Source organism: Falco naumanni, chromosome 1, assembly GCF_017639655.2.
Source record: "Falco naumanni isolate bFalNau1 chromosome 1, bFalNau1.pat, whole genome shotgun sequence".
Taxonomy (NCBI): domain Eukaryota; kingdom Metazoa; phylum Chordata; class Aves; order Falconiformes; family Falconidae; genus Falco; species Falco naumanni.
Window position 1 is genome coordinate 26,941,689 of NC_054054.1, and position 14,638 is coordinate 26,956,326.

The 14,638-nt window shown below is 42.2% G+C and overlaps 2 protein-coding genes across 5 annotated transcripts in view; one reads left to right on the forward strand and one right to left on the reverse strand.

The window, feature by feature from the left end:
* The window catches only part of UBE2K (ubiquitin conjugating enzyme E2 K), a 46,637-nt gene extending 46,297 nt beyond the window's left edge, over positions 1–340 (reverse strand). Inside the window, exon 1 of one of the 2 annotated variants that reach the window (XM_040587125.1) lies at positions 224–340. Coding sequence is in view for 1 of the 2 variants with exons in the window: in XM_040587134.1 (XP_040443068.1) it covers positions 224–286 (63 nt within the window). In the remaining variant the exon portion in view is untranslated. The remainder of the gene's footprint in view (positions 1–223) is intronic. The other variant, XM_040587134.1, reaches the window with a different exon arrangement.
* A 41-nt stretch (positions 341–381) lies between these two features.
* Positions 382–14,638, forward strand: part of SMIM14 (small integral membrane protein 14) — a 55,608-nt gene continuing 41,351 nt past the window's right edge. For 2 of the 3 annotated variants that reach the window (XM_040587170.1, XM_040587179.1), the window contains exons 1-2: positions 382–488; positions 1,134–1,306. In XM_040587170.1, the coding sequence (XP_040443104.1) occupies positions 382–488; positions 1,134–1,306 (280 nt within the window). Of the gene's footprint in view, positions 489–1,133; positions 1,307–14,638 lie in introns of those variants that run through there. The other variant, XM_040587162.1, reaches the window with a different exon arrangement.

The following is a 14,638-nucleotide window of genomic DNA, read 5'->3' on the forward strand; positions in this document are numbered from 1 at the left end:
AGCGGCTGGCGGGTCCCGTCTCCCCGGGAATCGCCATTCCCCTCCCCGAGGCCGTGGGACGGGCCCACCCCCAGCGCGGGGAGGTGGGGCCGAGGGGGAAGCGGGGTCCCCGCACAGGCCGGCGGGGCGCCCGCACCTTCCCCCGCTGCCCACAGACACACACACACACACACATACACACACACAAGGGTGGCGGCAGCATGGAGGGGGGAGAGGCTCTGACCTCCTCGCTCTTCAGCACCTCCTTGAACTCCCGCTTGATCCTCTGCACCGCGATGTTAGCCATCTCCGCAGCGGACACCCACTCGCCGCCGCCGCCTCCGAGCCGGGCCCAGCGAGCTCCGCCGCCGCTCTCGCTGGATAACTCCCGGCCCCACCAAAATGGCGCCCGCGCCGAGCATGCGCGCTAGGGCAGGCGGCTCTGCCGCCGCCGCTCAGGAGGGGCCGGCGTGTGTGCGGAGCGGAGCGGGCATCGGTGCTCCCCGACGGTGGGGGTCGAGTGCTGGCCGTGGGGGTGGCGGCAGGCGCTCTCCGCCTCCTCCTCTCTGCTGCCCCCGAGGGCAGGGTGCTGCCACCACTTGAGGAGTCGCGGGGGTCTCGGTCCGCACGCTGCCCGCCCCGGGAGACACCTGTCTGCCTCCCTGCCACTGCGGGCCGTGTCACGGGCCGGGCGGGCTCTCGGGGGCGCCTGGCGAGGACGTGAAGAGAAGCGCCTGCAAGCAGAGCCCTGCCGCTTCCCCCCGCCACTGGCGGGCCCCGGGGCCGCGCTGAAGCGGTTGTGCTTTCCTGGCTCCCGCGGGCAGCGCGGCCCCGCCGGCCTCCCCGGCCCGGCCCTGTGGCCGCAGCGCGCAGCAGGCGGGAGCCCTGAGACACCGGGCCGGGGAGGGGGGTGAAGGAGTGCCCTCGGGAGTGCTAGGCCGGCAGCTGGCTGCGTCAGGGTGGGGGTCCGAGGTAGCTGGGGAGAAGTCTGAGGTGTCCCTGAGGAAACAGCTGGGTCAAGGAGCAGCTGACATGTCTTCTGGTGAAGTCCCTGAGCAAAAATAGTTGGGGGGTGGGGGGGTGTTGGGTGTTCAGATGTCTTGAGGATCTACTCGACCTGCCCATACAACAGTTCCAATCTGTTTTCCCCCCAGCCCTTATGCTCGCCAGAGAAAACTGCAGTTCTTTACACATCTCTGTCCTGGCGCAGCTCCTTGTCCTCTTCCCACCCTCACCCTTCTTTGGAGACGCTGCTGCTTCCTCGCATGGGACTGGGGGCAACTTCAGGCCCAGCAGGCCCAGGAGCAGGCAAGCCTGAGGAGGCAGGGTAAGGAACTGTTTCTTTTTATGGATTCTGCTACAATATTTTAAAAGTAGAGTAAAAGGTGAATGTCAGTCCTGTCTAATAGACTGTTAGATTTTATTACAGAAGCAAACAGGGCCAGCCACAGATGTTGCTCCCTCTAGAAAACTGAAATAGGATACCATCCTTGCTAACCTGAGGTATACAAAATAGCGTGGTATGGAAAAGCACAGATAGATTTTCAGAGGGGAGCATTTACAACCGTTGTTCATTCAGGAACATAGAGGCCTTCAAGACATTAAGGTCTGTAGAAAGATTTTATAGTGCCTGCTAACAGTGCACTGCAGAACAGTGTACAATATAGACATCCTAACAAATGTCTATTTCTCATATGGCTGTCATCTGCAAGTGCTGTTTATTTCTCTCCATCAGTATACACAGCATTTTGACTATTATATACACAGTAAAGAAAGTATAGGCCCAACCGATTAAAAAAATAAAATCTGGCAACTATGTACAGATGCATATAGTCCTTTTTCTGTGTGTGTTTACTCCTCCCCTGTGGTTTCACTGGAAAAAGTCCATTTTCCTGCAGAAATGTTGTAACATGCATCTGTTCATTGAATTAGGTCTTCTTCAGACCAAAACTTGCTTTTAATCCAATACATAATGCAGTTTTTCAGCTGAGGTTTTCAGTACCTTTTTGAGAAGGACCATTTTGCATTAGGCCTGATTTCTTTTTAATGAATTCAAGTGTGATCTTGGGCCTTCATAATAATTTAGACATCTAAGTCCCACTGATTTGTCTAAGGTTCCTTTTGAGGATGTAGACCGTAACTTCTCTGTGCCTTAGGCTCTCACCTGTAAAATAAGGGTAATAACTCCTCTCTGCCTCTTAGAACTCATAGATGAAAGTTTATGGTGTGCTGAGCTCCTATTTGTCACTATAGACAAAAATTATAAAAGTAGTACATAAAATCACTGGGTTAAATGCCTCATGTTTTTTCAGACAGCTTGTAGAAAGAAGCTGAGCTACTAACATTCAGATTTTGCTCTGAATGACCTTTATAAAGTGTCAGAATCCTGTGTTACTGTGCATATGCTTTTATGTTACAGGTAGTAGACATCCAGTAACAGCCGTAGTAAAGGGCAATGATTTTGCTTGGTTTGTATCTAGATGCATTTTCATGTGCTCATTTGGATTACAAATACCAGAGTTTGTTACTGCAAAAAGCAAATCAAATTAATATAAATTACTGTATCTCCTTTCCTTATTATACCCCACTCCTTTCCTTTGTCCTTAAATAGGCATCTTTCACTTATGTCACAGCTGTTTCATATTCACCATATACTGTGTTAATTTTCGCTTTGGTAAAAGACAGATACAGATAGAAAGGCTTTTGGGGGAGTAGGACAGAGTAGTGGCAAATTTTGCCAGGATTAAAATGCTGCATAAAAATCAGTACCTTATGTAATCAGCATGCTGGGGTTATCATTGTATGCCTTCTATACTGTTTTATGCTTTACTATAGTTTACTATTTTACAGAAGACTCTGCAGCATTTTAGGCCAGAATAGGACCATAGATAGACTAGCAGTCTTTGAATAGGGGTTTTGGTTTGGTTTAAGGCTTGTTTGGTTTTTTGGTTTTTGGGGTTTTTTTTCTGTTTTGTGTGAAATAGAATCTTTAGAAAAAGTGAGAACTTAGACTCTCTGTGTGATTTCAGCAACTTCCACATCTGACTAAACAATATATTTTATTGTAATATTGTCCTGTGTCTATCCTCTGAATTAAGTTCTTTTTAGTTGTTCACTCTTAGAAAAATTGATCCACAAAATATAAAACTATAGTCTGTTGAATGTAGTCAGCTCGCTTTCTGAATTAGAAAATTTTGTAGTATATCTAATTCCAGGAGATAGTTCTTTCATTGATCCCATCGTCAATTTAGCCTTATACCAAACAGTTCTTTCAATAGCAGCTTTCACAAACTGGCTGCAAATTGGTCTATGCTTTTGCCTGTTGGAGCTGATCATAACTAATAGAGTGGGAGATACATTTCTGGGTATTCATGCATTGTTTAGTGTGTTTGGCATATTGCTTTGAAACACTTCCGGAAGTGAGAGCAAGAAATATGGTGTCTTAAATTATGTTCAAACTATGTAAGATTACTACATGAGGAAAGTTTATAGGATCAGTGCCTGTAAAGTAAGATCAGTGGCTATAAGGCCTCAGCCCGAGCTCCCAATATAGAAAGGTTGCCAATATTCACTAGCCAACGCTAGGATAACCAACCATCCTAAACACTATATAATTTCACATGTAATATGGGAAATATTACCTATCCTACAACCTATATATAGGAAAAGTTCCCCACATTTTCATGGAAAAGTGGCCATTGTTCATGCACAAGTTGTACATGTTGGACTCGCTGTACTTACAATAGAGTCACTGTGTGCATGGTTCATCTGACTGAGACTGTGGATGCCCCCCTACCCCAAGTATACTGCCTGGGGACAGCAAGATGCTTATGACGGTACCAAGTATGATTAAATTGCTGTTCTTCAAGTTAAGATTCTTGGTGATCTTTTTCCTCATTTCCATATTTTCCTAATTTTATTCTGTTCATATCAATAGGATGTTTTTCTATTGGAATTGCTCAGAGAGAATTTGGAATTATTGAGATTGTTCCCTGCAATTAGAAGAAAATGCCATTTTCAAGACTATAACTTTATAGCATGCTACATTCTGTTCCTCTTTTGCTGCTTTGTGTCTTGCATAACAAGACTTCCCGCCTCCTCATCTTGGCCTCTTTAGTTTAGAAAAATAAAAAATGTCATGCTTGATCTTCTCTCTTTGTTGCTGGAGGATTTCTTATTGGAGGGGAGAGCTGTCTCAAGAGATCTGTATATTGATTCCAAACACTTTAGAAACAGGGGTTGAACCTGTAACATATTTTTAGTTCTTATTTTACTTATTTCATGAGGCATCCATATGAGGATTAACTTTAGATGGTGTGTACTTTGCATTTAAATGTTCATATACTAATTTATAATAATGCTTTATTTAACAAAAATCAGCATAAATAGTATTCATGAAACTAGGTTATTTTAAAATTTAACCCTCATTTTCCACCAAAATTACACCTACAGCTCTCTTTCTGTCATCCCAGCTTTTAACAGAGAGGCCTACATGCCAGAGGTTGTCTTTTTTTATCTGCATCTCATTTAGCACATTTTGGAGACTACGAATAAATTTAGCCTGCACGTTTATTGTCCGTCATATTGTGTTCTTGTTGTGGCAGCATCTGGGTGTCTCAACTCATTCCGAAGATTAGCTTTATCATAAAAATAACTAACTGGTTGTGCAAGTTGACCGAGTTTTAAGATGTCATCTTAACTTTCCTGTTCCTCCTATATGTGTCCACGTCCGGTTGCGTGGACAGGTGTAAGAGTGCCCTCTCCTGGGTGGAACAGAGCAGATGGGCTCGCTCATGTGAGACGGATGCCCCTATTGAGGAGCTCTTCGCCTTGGAAAGAGTTCATGGCACTGCTACTGCCTTGCCCAGACTTTCCTGTAAAGGTAATGAGGAAGAACTTGTAGGAGTTCTGCAGAAATACCTAAAACAGTAAACCAGAAATTGTTCGGTGCTCCTGCTAGAGAGAGGGGAGGTATTTGCTCACGATGTCTGCACTTTCCAAACCGTGTTTTTCATGTCATTAGCAGCTTAAATATATATGCTGATAAAGGCAGTAAGCTTGCTAACTAAATTTACATCAGAGTCATCTGAAGTCATTTAGTTTGAATTAATATGATGCAATTCATCTTAGTGGAGTTAGATCAGAAATCAAATCAGCTATTGATTTTACATCAATCTATGGCTTAAACAAGATTTAGCAAAGTTTTCACTAAACAATGCATGCGCAGAAATTTTTGGTAGTTTAATAATAACACCCTATTTTTCTTTGCTTGTTAAGGGCTTTTATGAGAAATTGACAGGACACCTTGGACTTTTTATTAGTTTGCTGACCTGGCAATGTCTTCTAAATTAGTGTTACATCTGAACCTGATGTTTTTGGTAGGAAAACCTACCATTTAAGTCTGTTAAGCCTGCCTTTAAGTCTGTTAGGAAAATTATTGGTCTTTTTAAACTTCCATGTCTTTGTGGAGGAGCGATTTTCAACTGGTGATATATACACATTGGGGTCTAGGGGCCTTTCTTATGGGTTCATGAGAGGCAAAAAAAAAAAAAAAAAAAAGACAAAAAGCAACTTCAGTTGTGAGATAGTTCTTGTAATTCTGCAGGAGGTCCCAGGTTTATTAATATTCTTAATGTAAAGGCACATACCTTGAAAAAATTTGGCATTAGCAGACTGAAAAATTAATTACAGGGAACTAAAAGCATTTCTTATAAAGGAAAAGGTGTAAAGGTCTGCTTTTTTCTTCCTGTTACAAGAAGAAGATAGCAATCTTTTCAAGGGTCCTTTCAAAATGAAAGTAAGCTGGGAAATACAGAAATAGAATTCACAACCTAACATGGCTATTATTATTAGTTTCATGAGTATTAGACTTATAAGGGAAGAGAGGCTTTGGCCAATAGTACAAAGCATATAGTCACCGTGCTACATTGCTGGTATATTGTTTTCCACTCAGAAACATTTTCTACCCTGAGTGAAGTATTTGAAGTATTTTAAGAATTTTGTATCACCATCTATTAATGTAATAACTTACAGTACATTATCAAATCTATGCAACTTTCATTGATAGGTACAAATGGATAGGTACAAAAGGGACTTAGAGCTGCCTTAAAAGGGCAGCTGGACAGCTCTTCCTGGCCAGCTGGACATCATCTTCTCACGTCCTTAGGATTAAGTAGTAGCTCCTTCTATTTTAATGACTATAGAAGCTGAAATCAGATTCAAGCAGGTGCTCAGCAAACCTCCGTTTTGTAAACGTCCTCAGGACTGTAGTGTATAGGACCTTGAAGCTGGAAGCTTAAATTTGTTATTCAATGCAGTGGCAGCCAGGGAAGTACCTAAATGCATTGAGTTAGTAAGAGAGAAGATAAAATGGCAGTAATATTTTTGAATGATTGCTTGGGGATGAAGTTAGAGTTTCTCGTTAGGAGAGTTGAGCTTAGAATTAGACCTGGAACAGCAAATTGTTGTGAAGCGTTAATTGAATTTGGGAGTCCAGAATAAATAAAAATAAAGTCACTTTCTGTTAGAGGAAAAGTAAATGCAGTCACAGCCTAATTTCACAGCATTGGTAGTGGTCTTTAATTGCTAAAATATTTTCATATTCCTGACACTGTAGATAACCTAACTGCTGGAAAGCTCATTGTATACAAAGTGGTCCAGCTGACAGCGTGCAGATCAAATTTGGTCTCCAGGATGCTTTCACCTGGCTTCCTGCCTTTTCCTTTGAGGAGACAGGCAACACTTATTCAGGGAGTGTATTTGCAAACTGTCTTCCTACATCACTGCTGTGTCTTCTTGGGAGAAAAGGATGAGACTGGACACGTTTTTCTCTTCATGTATGTAATCTGAGTCATAGAGCCATCAATGCAGGCTGCAGAGGGGTATATGCAGGATCAAGCTGGAGGCGATAGGGTTGTACAGTACATGTGGTCCCAACTCAAAAGCTTTCCAGCTATAAGAAAATATGGATTAAAGATATGAATAACAACAGTATAATACAAGAATATATATAGTAAAATCAGAAATCTACTAGAATCCAAACCACAGAGAGAACATACTCCAGTGTACTTTACATCAATTGTTAGGAATCCCTTCAATGGCCTCTCTGTTTCGTAAAGTGCAAGATGTTTTAGAATTCTGTGAGGCAGAAAAAGTATAATTCCTTTTAATAAAAAAGAAACCAGGAGCTCTTGAATTCAGCTATTATTGCTTGATCTAGCAATTCTGGGACTCTGAAGCTTTTTGAAACTTCTAACTAGAATTTGAAGTGATTTCCAGTGATGGCCATCTTGCTAAACTACGGTATAATCTGTCATGATGGGCACCAAATCCACAGCTGATGGAAGTCTTTTGGAACTGTCTACAATAAAAATTTACAAAACAGTGAAATTTGTCAGACATCATCCAGAAAGAGCTCAACCATGACAGATGGGTAATTTATCAAGCTGTATTGCTGCTGATACCATCCTAAAATATCTGTATTTTGAAGACTGAAACAATTTTGTATTAGGCAAAGAGCCCCTTTTCTATTTATCTTACTACAGTTAAATAATAATTTAGGGCTAAATCATTAAGTCTAAATCACTAGTCACTGTTTAGACCACAGTCATATAAAAAGTTAATTGAACTGCATTTGTAGTCATAGAAACCATTAAGGACCAATTCAAGAATACAAATTAAGACAAGATGTTGCTGTTTTCCTAACCCAATTGTCTCCAGTTTGGCCATGTGGCTAGAAAGAACGTAGGATCTGGCAAGTTACTAGAGGAGAAGATTAAGGATAAAGTCAGGTTAAACAAACAAGTCTCAAATAGTGTTCTGTTTATGTATTGAGTAATGTACGGTTTCCCTGAACACAGCAGAAGCAAGCAATTTCTCTGGTCTTTGGATCTCTCTCCGGCACACAATGTTTCACGGAACAGGATCTAGAAAATCCCTACTGTTCTGTGTGTCTTTCTCTTCAGCAGTAGCATATGCCTTTGTTTAGGTGGAAGTTCTAGTTTAGAGGTAAGGAGTTTCTTGTCTTGTACCATTTTTCTCAAATGAGGGGTAGCAATTATAGTAGTTTCAGTGAAGTACAACCCATCTCATAAAATACCCTGTTACAGCTTTCCCATCTTCCTGACAGGGTGCAAAAAAGATCACATGGTAAATTGAAAGTTGTTGCCTTTTAAAAGGTAGTATTTTAGACTGTCTCTTTCTTTCTCCAATTAGAGGTTAGTCATGCTGGGAGGTATTCAGTCATGCTGCATGATTGTCTCTCAGGGCTTTGTAGATCCTAACTCTTCGTCCTAGGAATGTTTTGATGTTACGCTGTTGGTCCCTCCCCCAAACGTACAACAGACGTAAAAGATACTGACACTGAATAATGTGTATATATTTAGTGTCTTCCTGCACAGATATTTCTAGGTGTCTTACTATCCCTGTATTTTAACATCACCCATCCCAAACAATTTTACTCCCACTGAAACTGTGGTGAAAGTGCTCTGAGCTTTGTTCCTGGGTTCTGTTTTGAGTGGCACAGTCAAGGTTGGAAGGGACCTCTCAAGATCATCTAGTCTACCCCTATTGTTAAAGCAGCGTCAGCCAGAGCAGGCTGCCCAGCAGCATCATGTCCATTTGGGTTTTGAATATCTCTAAGGATGGAGGCACCACAACCTTTCTGGGCAACCTCTGCCACTGCTCAACCACCATCAGAGTAAGGAAATGTTTTTTTATGTTCAGTTGGAATGTTATGTTGTTTCAGTTTGTGCCTAGTGCTCTTGCCTTGTCACTGGGCACCACTGAGAAGAGTCTAACTCCCTCAGTAGTTTCTCTGCAGAGGAGTTGGACTCCTGCTGTAATATGGCAGTGGCTTCAAATCTTTCCATCTTTTTTTCAGTAATTACTTCCAGTTTTAGAGACTACATCTACGTCCAATTTTGACCTTAGTAGCTTAACACAAGCTAACCACGAGAACCCATTTAAACACTGAAAATGTAAATTCACACTCTTGAACACCAAAATGTTTTCCCTTAATATGTGCAGTGTTTTTGCAAAATTTGTAAATTTTGAAATGTAAGTTGAATAATACAGAATTCTTTTTTTTCTTTCCTGACCTGACAGTGTTATCAAGTTCTGTAAATCCTAATTTTCTTTCTTATACTAAATCACTTTTAGGGTTTACAGGTCCTGCTCAACAGGTTTGACATACTGCAGCAAACATCCAGCTGCATCATACCACATCCTCAAACAGCAAATGTGCACAAAGCTAAATCCTTTGCATTATGTTCACACACAGATCTTGGCCAGCTGAGAAAGCAGTCATTTCTAGTTCACTTGTCAATACTGGTGTTCTAAGATTCAAAATTTAAAAAGCATGGTTAAATGTGCTACAGAAAGCAGAGTATCACTTAGAGTGATAACAGATCAGATTCTTTTCCAACCATTTGATTTAGTTCTCTGTAGTCCATACAGAGATGCTGCCACGTTTTATGCGATAGAATACTGATCTCCAAGGACTGACTGGTATAGTTATGCCTTTTGATACACCTCCTCAGTGATGAGTAAAATACCTTTTCTCTTTGTTCTCTCTTTTTTCTTGGTAAATAATGCCTTGGCTTTTTAAAGGTTGGTTACTTTTAAATTTCAATCACATACTGTGTGCTTAATACCAGCTGCAATACTGCACATATTCATTTCAGATCGGAGTAATTCCCAGTTCCTGACCAGAAAAGTTTAACTCCTTGCTGCTTCTTAGTTAGATGTAGTAAAGTGTTCCAAAAAACTCTTTTGGGATCTTATTTTCATTTCCTTCTCTCACATTTTCTTCTGTGCTAACATTCATCAAATATACTGGCTTGTATTTTGTGCCTGTGGTTCGTCTATTAGATATGGCTTCTTCTATTAGATGTTCACTTGAAAAGTGAAGAGGGATTCATTTTTATTTCAAGTCTGTGAGAACTGTAACAGTTGAGGGCTCTGACTCATGTTCAGAGACTGAATGCTGTAATGGCTCTGAACATAGAGAGAGGGTGACATGAGATGTGTTTTTCCCAAGCGGCAGCAATTTTCAGATGAATATAGCAATGTTAGCTGCTGGTAAGTTTATGGCTGTGAACTACAGTTGCTTAAGAAGCAGTTCACACTGTTTCTTATCTTTTCTTTGCAAGAAAGCCATCACAATTGTGCAGCTGCTATTATGGTTTCTGCCCCAGAGGAAAAAACCAATTTGTTATGATTATACCAGTGTTGGTTTGCTTAGACCACATTTTTAGATGGGATTTCCCAAAGTATTTGTAAAACATGTTCCTGACACTGATTGCATAATTATCAATCACAACGGAATTTAGTAGCCCTTTGTCTCGTTAACTTGTAACTTGTGTGGTTATTGAGAACTTATCGTTCTAATACTACATATCACAGATAAATTTCAGCCTAGTTCAGATGGTATATCTTTACCAGTGAGTGTTATCATTAACAATTCAGTGGTTCAGATCTCAATCCTCTATTTTTAAATGTTTTTTGCAAGATCTTGAGAGGGTCCCAGTTGGCCTGCTTGCATTTCATTGTTACTCTAACTAACTAGTTGATATTCCAGTTAAGTGTAAAAAAGTCCTTGTCATCCCCCAGCTTCAGATTTCCTTCCTCCATTTCCTAGTTTTGGAAACTTCACTGGGCAGCTGTGATCTGGCAGCATTGCAGCAATCCTTTATGATCATTTCCCCTGGACTGTGGCTAATTTATCTCAAAGCCTGTGTTGGTATGTTGATGATTCAGGAGCACAAAAGCCTTCCATAGATCCATTTCAGTAGTGTTTTTTCTTTCTTCTGAGCCATACTTTTTCTGTGAGTCCTGACAGCTTAGGTTGTGGTTGGACGTTCATTAAGCTTGTATCTGTATGTTGACAGAAAATCTGGCAGTATAAATTTGGTTCGGCCGTGATCTCATAACTAAATTTCTGTTAAATTAACCTAAGTACACAATATATTATTTGTGCCAGCTAATTCACAGGGCTGCTGCCTGCTATCACAAAATGCTTTGCAATTCTCTAATGCTTAGTGAGATGCCAGCCCAGCTGAATTCTAGGAATGTTTGTGAGCAACTTTTCTGAGGACTTGGCTTCTTTTTCCAAAATTAGATCCCTCTTTCCAGAACCCCAGTGTTGCTGCCAAAAGGCCACTCCTACTTTGCTAGTGCAAGGGTAGTTTATAATCTTTCCTTTCCACTTCCTGGATGGCATTTTCAGACTAAGCTGCAGCCATCTTTCAAGTGGCTCTTCAGTACCAAAATTCACAGTAGATTCATGTACTTCTGGGAATAGAGTTATCTACTTATTATGGACTGCATACAAGAAAAGAGGGAGCAGACAGAAAAGGAGTTACATAAAGAGTATTTGCCCCACTTCTAGGTTATTTTTCAGATCTGGTGAAACTGAATTTCAGGTGAAGAACTTCCACTCCAGAAAACAATGCAATGCCTAGTGGCATGAGGTGTGCAGCAAAGATGAGAATAACATCAGCAGAAAGAGAACTTCAGACTGGGAAAAGTAAAATTCTTGGGTATCTATAAAAAAGCTCATCTGTTATTTGGCAAGTTAGATCACCAACATGACTCCTGCTTTTCCATTGCCTATCAGGGCAGAAAAGGTGAAAGCTAGCACTGTGATGTGGAACGTGATGTCTGCCTGTTGCTTTATCAAGTGCCCAATCCACACTACTTTCAGATGACGGATGTAAAGAATGTCATAGTAAGTTCTGCTCAACTCCCACCCTCCTCTTTTGTACATGGTTATTGGTGGAAGGAACATTACCATCCTCTGCCCTTCAAGCAGAGTTGTTTTCATAGTTTTATCTTGGCAGTGGGTGGCACAATTCTTTCTAGTGTGCCAGAATCATGGAATTTACTATTCTGTCCTTGTTACTAGCTTATCTTGAATGCATCTCATGCCTTTGTTCATAAAGTAGCCTAAGTCATCACTGTTTTCATCATAGTTTGACTGCCAGAAAGGAGACTTCATAGAGTCTGAAAACAGCCTCCATAGTAGGATCTCGTTTTGCTGCTGTATCGTGCACTAAATTTTTGAGTGTAATAGGGAGCAGATGGCTGAAGCCTGGGAGTAGGAAGCTGAGATAGAACCAGTGCCTGCTATGGCTTGTTCATTTGCCCGTGGGAACCAGGAGGGCCAAATTCTGAGGAATGCTCTGGCAGAATGTTTTATGCAAAATACCTAGCTACTTTCTGCTTATATATATGTACTTGCTGATTTGAAAGCAGTAAGTTTACACATTGTTTCTCCTGTTCCTGGTCTCTACTTTCTATAGATCCTATTGCCTCCCCCTTTTCCTTGACAGTTCATACTCTGAAGTTTCATCCACAAGGATCAGCCTTTCACAAACCCATCCTTCACTAGGTCCATTGGCTTCCCATATTTCCAAGAATGCCAATGGAAACATATATGTTGAACAAAGAAAAATGATCAGAAAAATAATTGCTATTTTGCTGTCAATAAGGCAATACAAATAATGCAGAATACAATACTGGAAAAAAGCTCAGCTTTTCACCGAGACCAGTTATGTAAAACTATGTACAGATATGCAGAACTTGGCAGTAACAACATGGGGGAAAGAAACAGGAGTAGGGAGGGGGAGCTGCTTGCTGTGAGTGCCTGCATCTCATCCAGAGGGCTGGCTGGCTGGCCAGATAGTGCTGTCTGCATGCCTCATCAAGGGACAATTTCAAGAGATTACCAGACATGATGCGAGTTTCTGGAAGGGGCAATGTGAGAAATGAGCCAGAAAGATGTGATGCTTTGAGTTTTGAGAAGGGTCCATCTGATTCAAAGTAAGAGAGAAAGATGTCACAGGTCTAGCTGTAAGTGCCATCATTGCATACTGCTTTCTTGTAGATTGCTCAGTCATCATCCCCATGAGCTCCTGCTTCTCCTTTACAGATTCCTTGCAGGTTCATATTATTCCTGACAAGGCATCTGAGACTGCCTGTCCAGCTCACTTAGTCTTGCCCTTCAAGTTCTAGGATTGTTCAAATTCAGTTACTCCAAGAATCAATCGCTCTGAGACTCTTCTTAGTTTCAATAGTTGCCCCAAGTATGCCTGCCATCCTTTTAGCAACAGCAGGCTGTTTGAATTTACCCACAGGCAAGAAAAAACAGAAGTGTTTCATGTTCCTGCCTCAGCTTGACAGGAGGAACCTTCCTCTCCACTACTGTGTGGTTGCCAGTTGTGGTGCTCTCCTATCTTCTTTGAGCCAGGACTAGTGGTAAGCTGTGTCTGTTTGGGGGATTTCAGGATCTCTGATCCATTTTCTAGAACAATGGCTGTGTGCACAGACAGGCAAGTCTGCTTAATGGTGTTGGGAAGCTGCCTCTGCTAGCTTCTAGAATGGCTTGTTCCCTGATGAAGGGTTAGGAGGATGGCTGAGGGAGAGGTGGGAGATGCAGTTAACAGTTGATCATTCTGCTTATGACCACCCTCTGACACCGTTGTTTTGGATAACTTTGTGTTTGGCCAGGACAGCCCCTCTATACTTCAAGCCTTGATGTTGCTGATATTCCTGCTGCACTCTAAATTCCTGGACAGGCTGTCAAGAAACCTGTTCTCCCAGGAAGAATTGTAGGGTTGTAGTTTCATATCTCCAAATTAAAGATATTATTTTACCATCCTTAGTGCCTCGCCAGAGGTTCTGCTCCCTGGACTGAGGGAGGCAAGATGGCATGAGCTCTGTGTAGCTTAGCTTTTTTGTGTAATGGCCTGGCTTTGGTCTCAGTGCCTTGATTCACTTTTCAGTATTGCCACTGTTTAGGCGGGTGCTAACACAAGAGAAAGGGCTGAAACATGGGGCAGGAGAGGCAAGATCCTCACCAAGACAGGACTGCATGGGATGGCTAGACAAAGATAGCCTGCCTGCTGCCTCTCAGGAAGTGGAATGGTTATGTCCAGGGCCAGCCCTGAAGGAACAGAATTAGCCTACCTGCGCCTTACAGGGAGAGGTGGCTCTGCACACCAACAATGGCTGGATGTGCAAGGCTGCCAACTGGCAATGCACCCGAGACTCAGCAGAGTAACATAGGCTTGACACCAAAGGCTAGGAAAAAAACTTTCAGAAAAAAACCTGTAGCCATGACAGGAGGCTTGAAAGCCCTGTGACAACAGCAAAGAGTGATGAGAACAGCCAAGCTTGGCCCTGTCTGTGGACCACAGCAGACTGTATGAGGCGCTGGTGCCACGAGGAGGTACTGACTTGTGAGAACTTGTAACTTCCATCCAACCTTCAAGTCTCACTGTAATGGCAGCATCAACCCTGTTTTCTGTGGCTCGGAGGAGGTAAGCCACCCCTGGAAATATCGGACAAATTTTCTTCCCTGTGTAATCCCCATGGCATTATGGCATGGTATCACTGTTCCCAGGACAGGATGCGGTCCATCTTTCCCTATGGGAGCATGACACCTTGCTTCTTAGGCTCAGGTGAACCTAGTTGGCTGACATTAGAAGCCTGATCTGAAATTTTCCTTTCTAACTTCATTCCACAGCATCCAAATGCGTATTTTGAGAGGTGCTTTAATTGCAGAGTAGTCTTGTGAGTCACAAGCTCGGAAACAGGATTTGGATTTCTAGGTAAGGAACTATGCTGTGAATTCCTTCTTACTTCGGGGGTGGGGGCA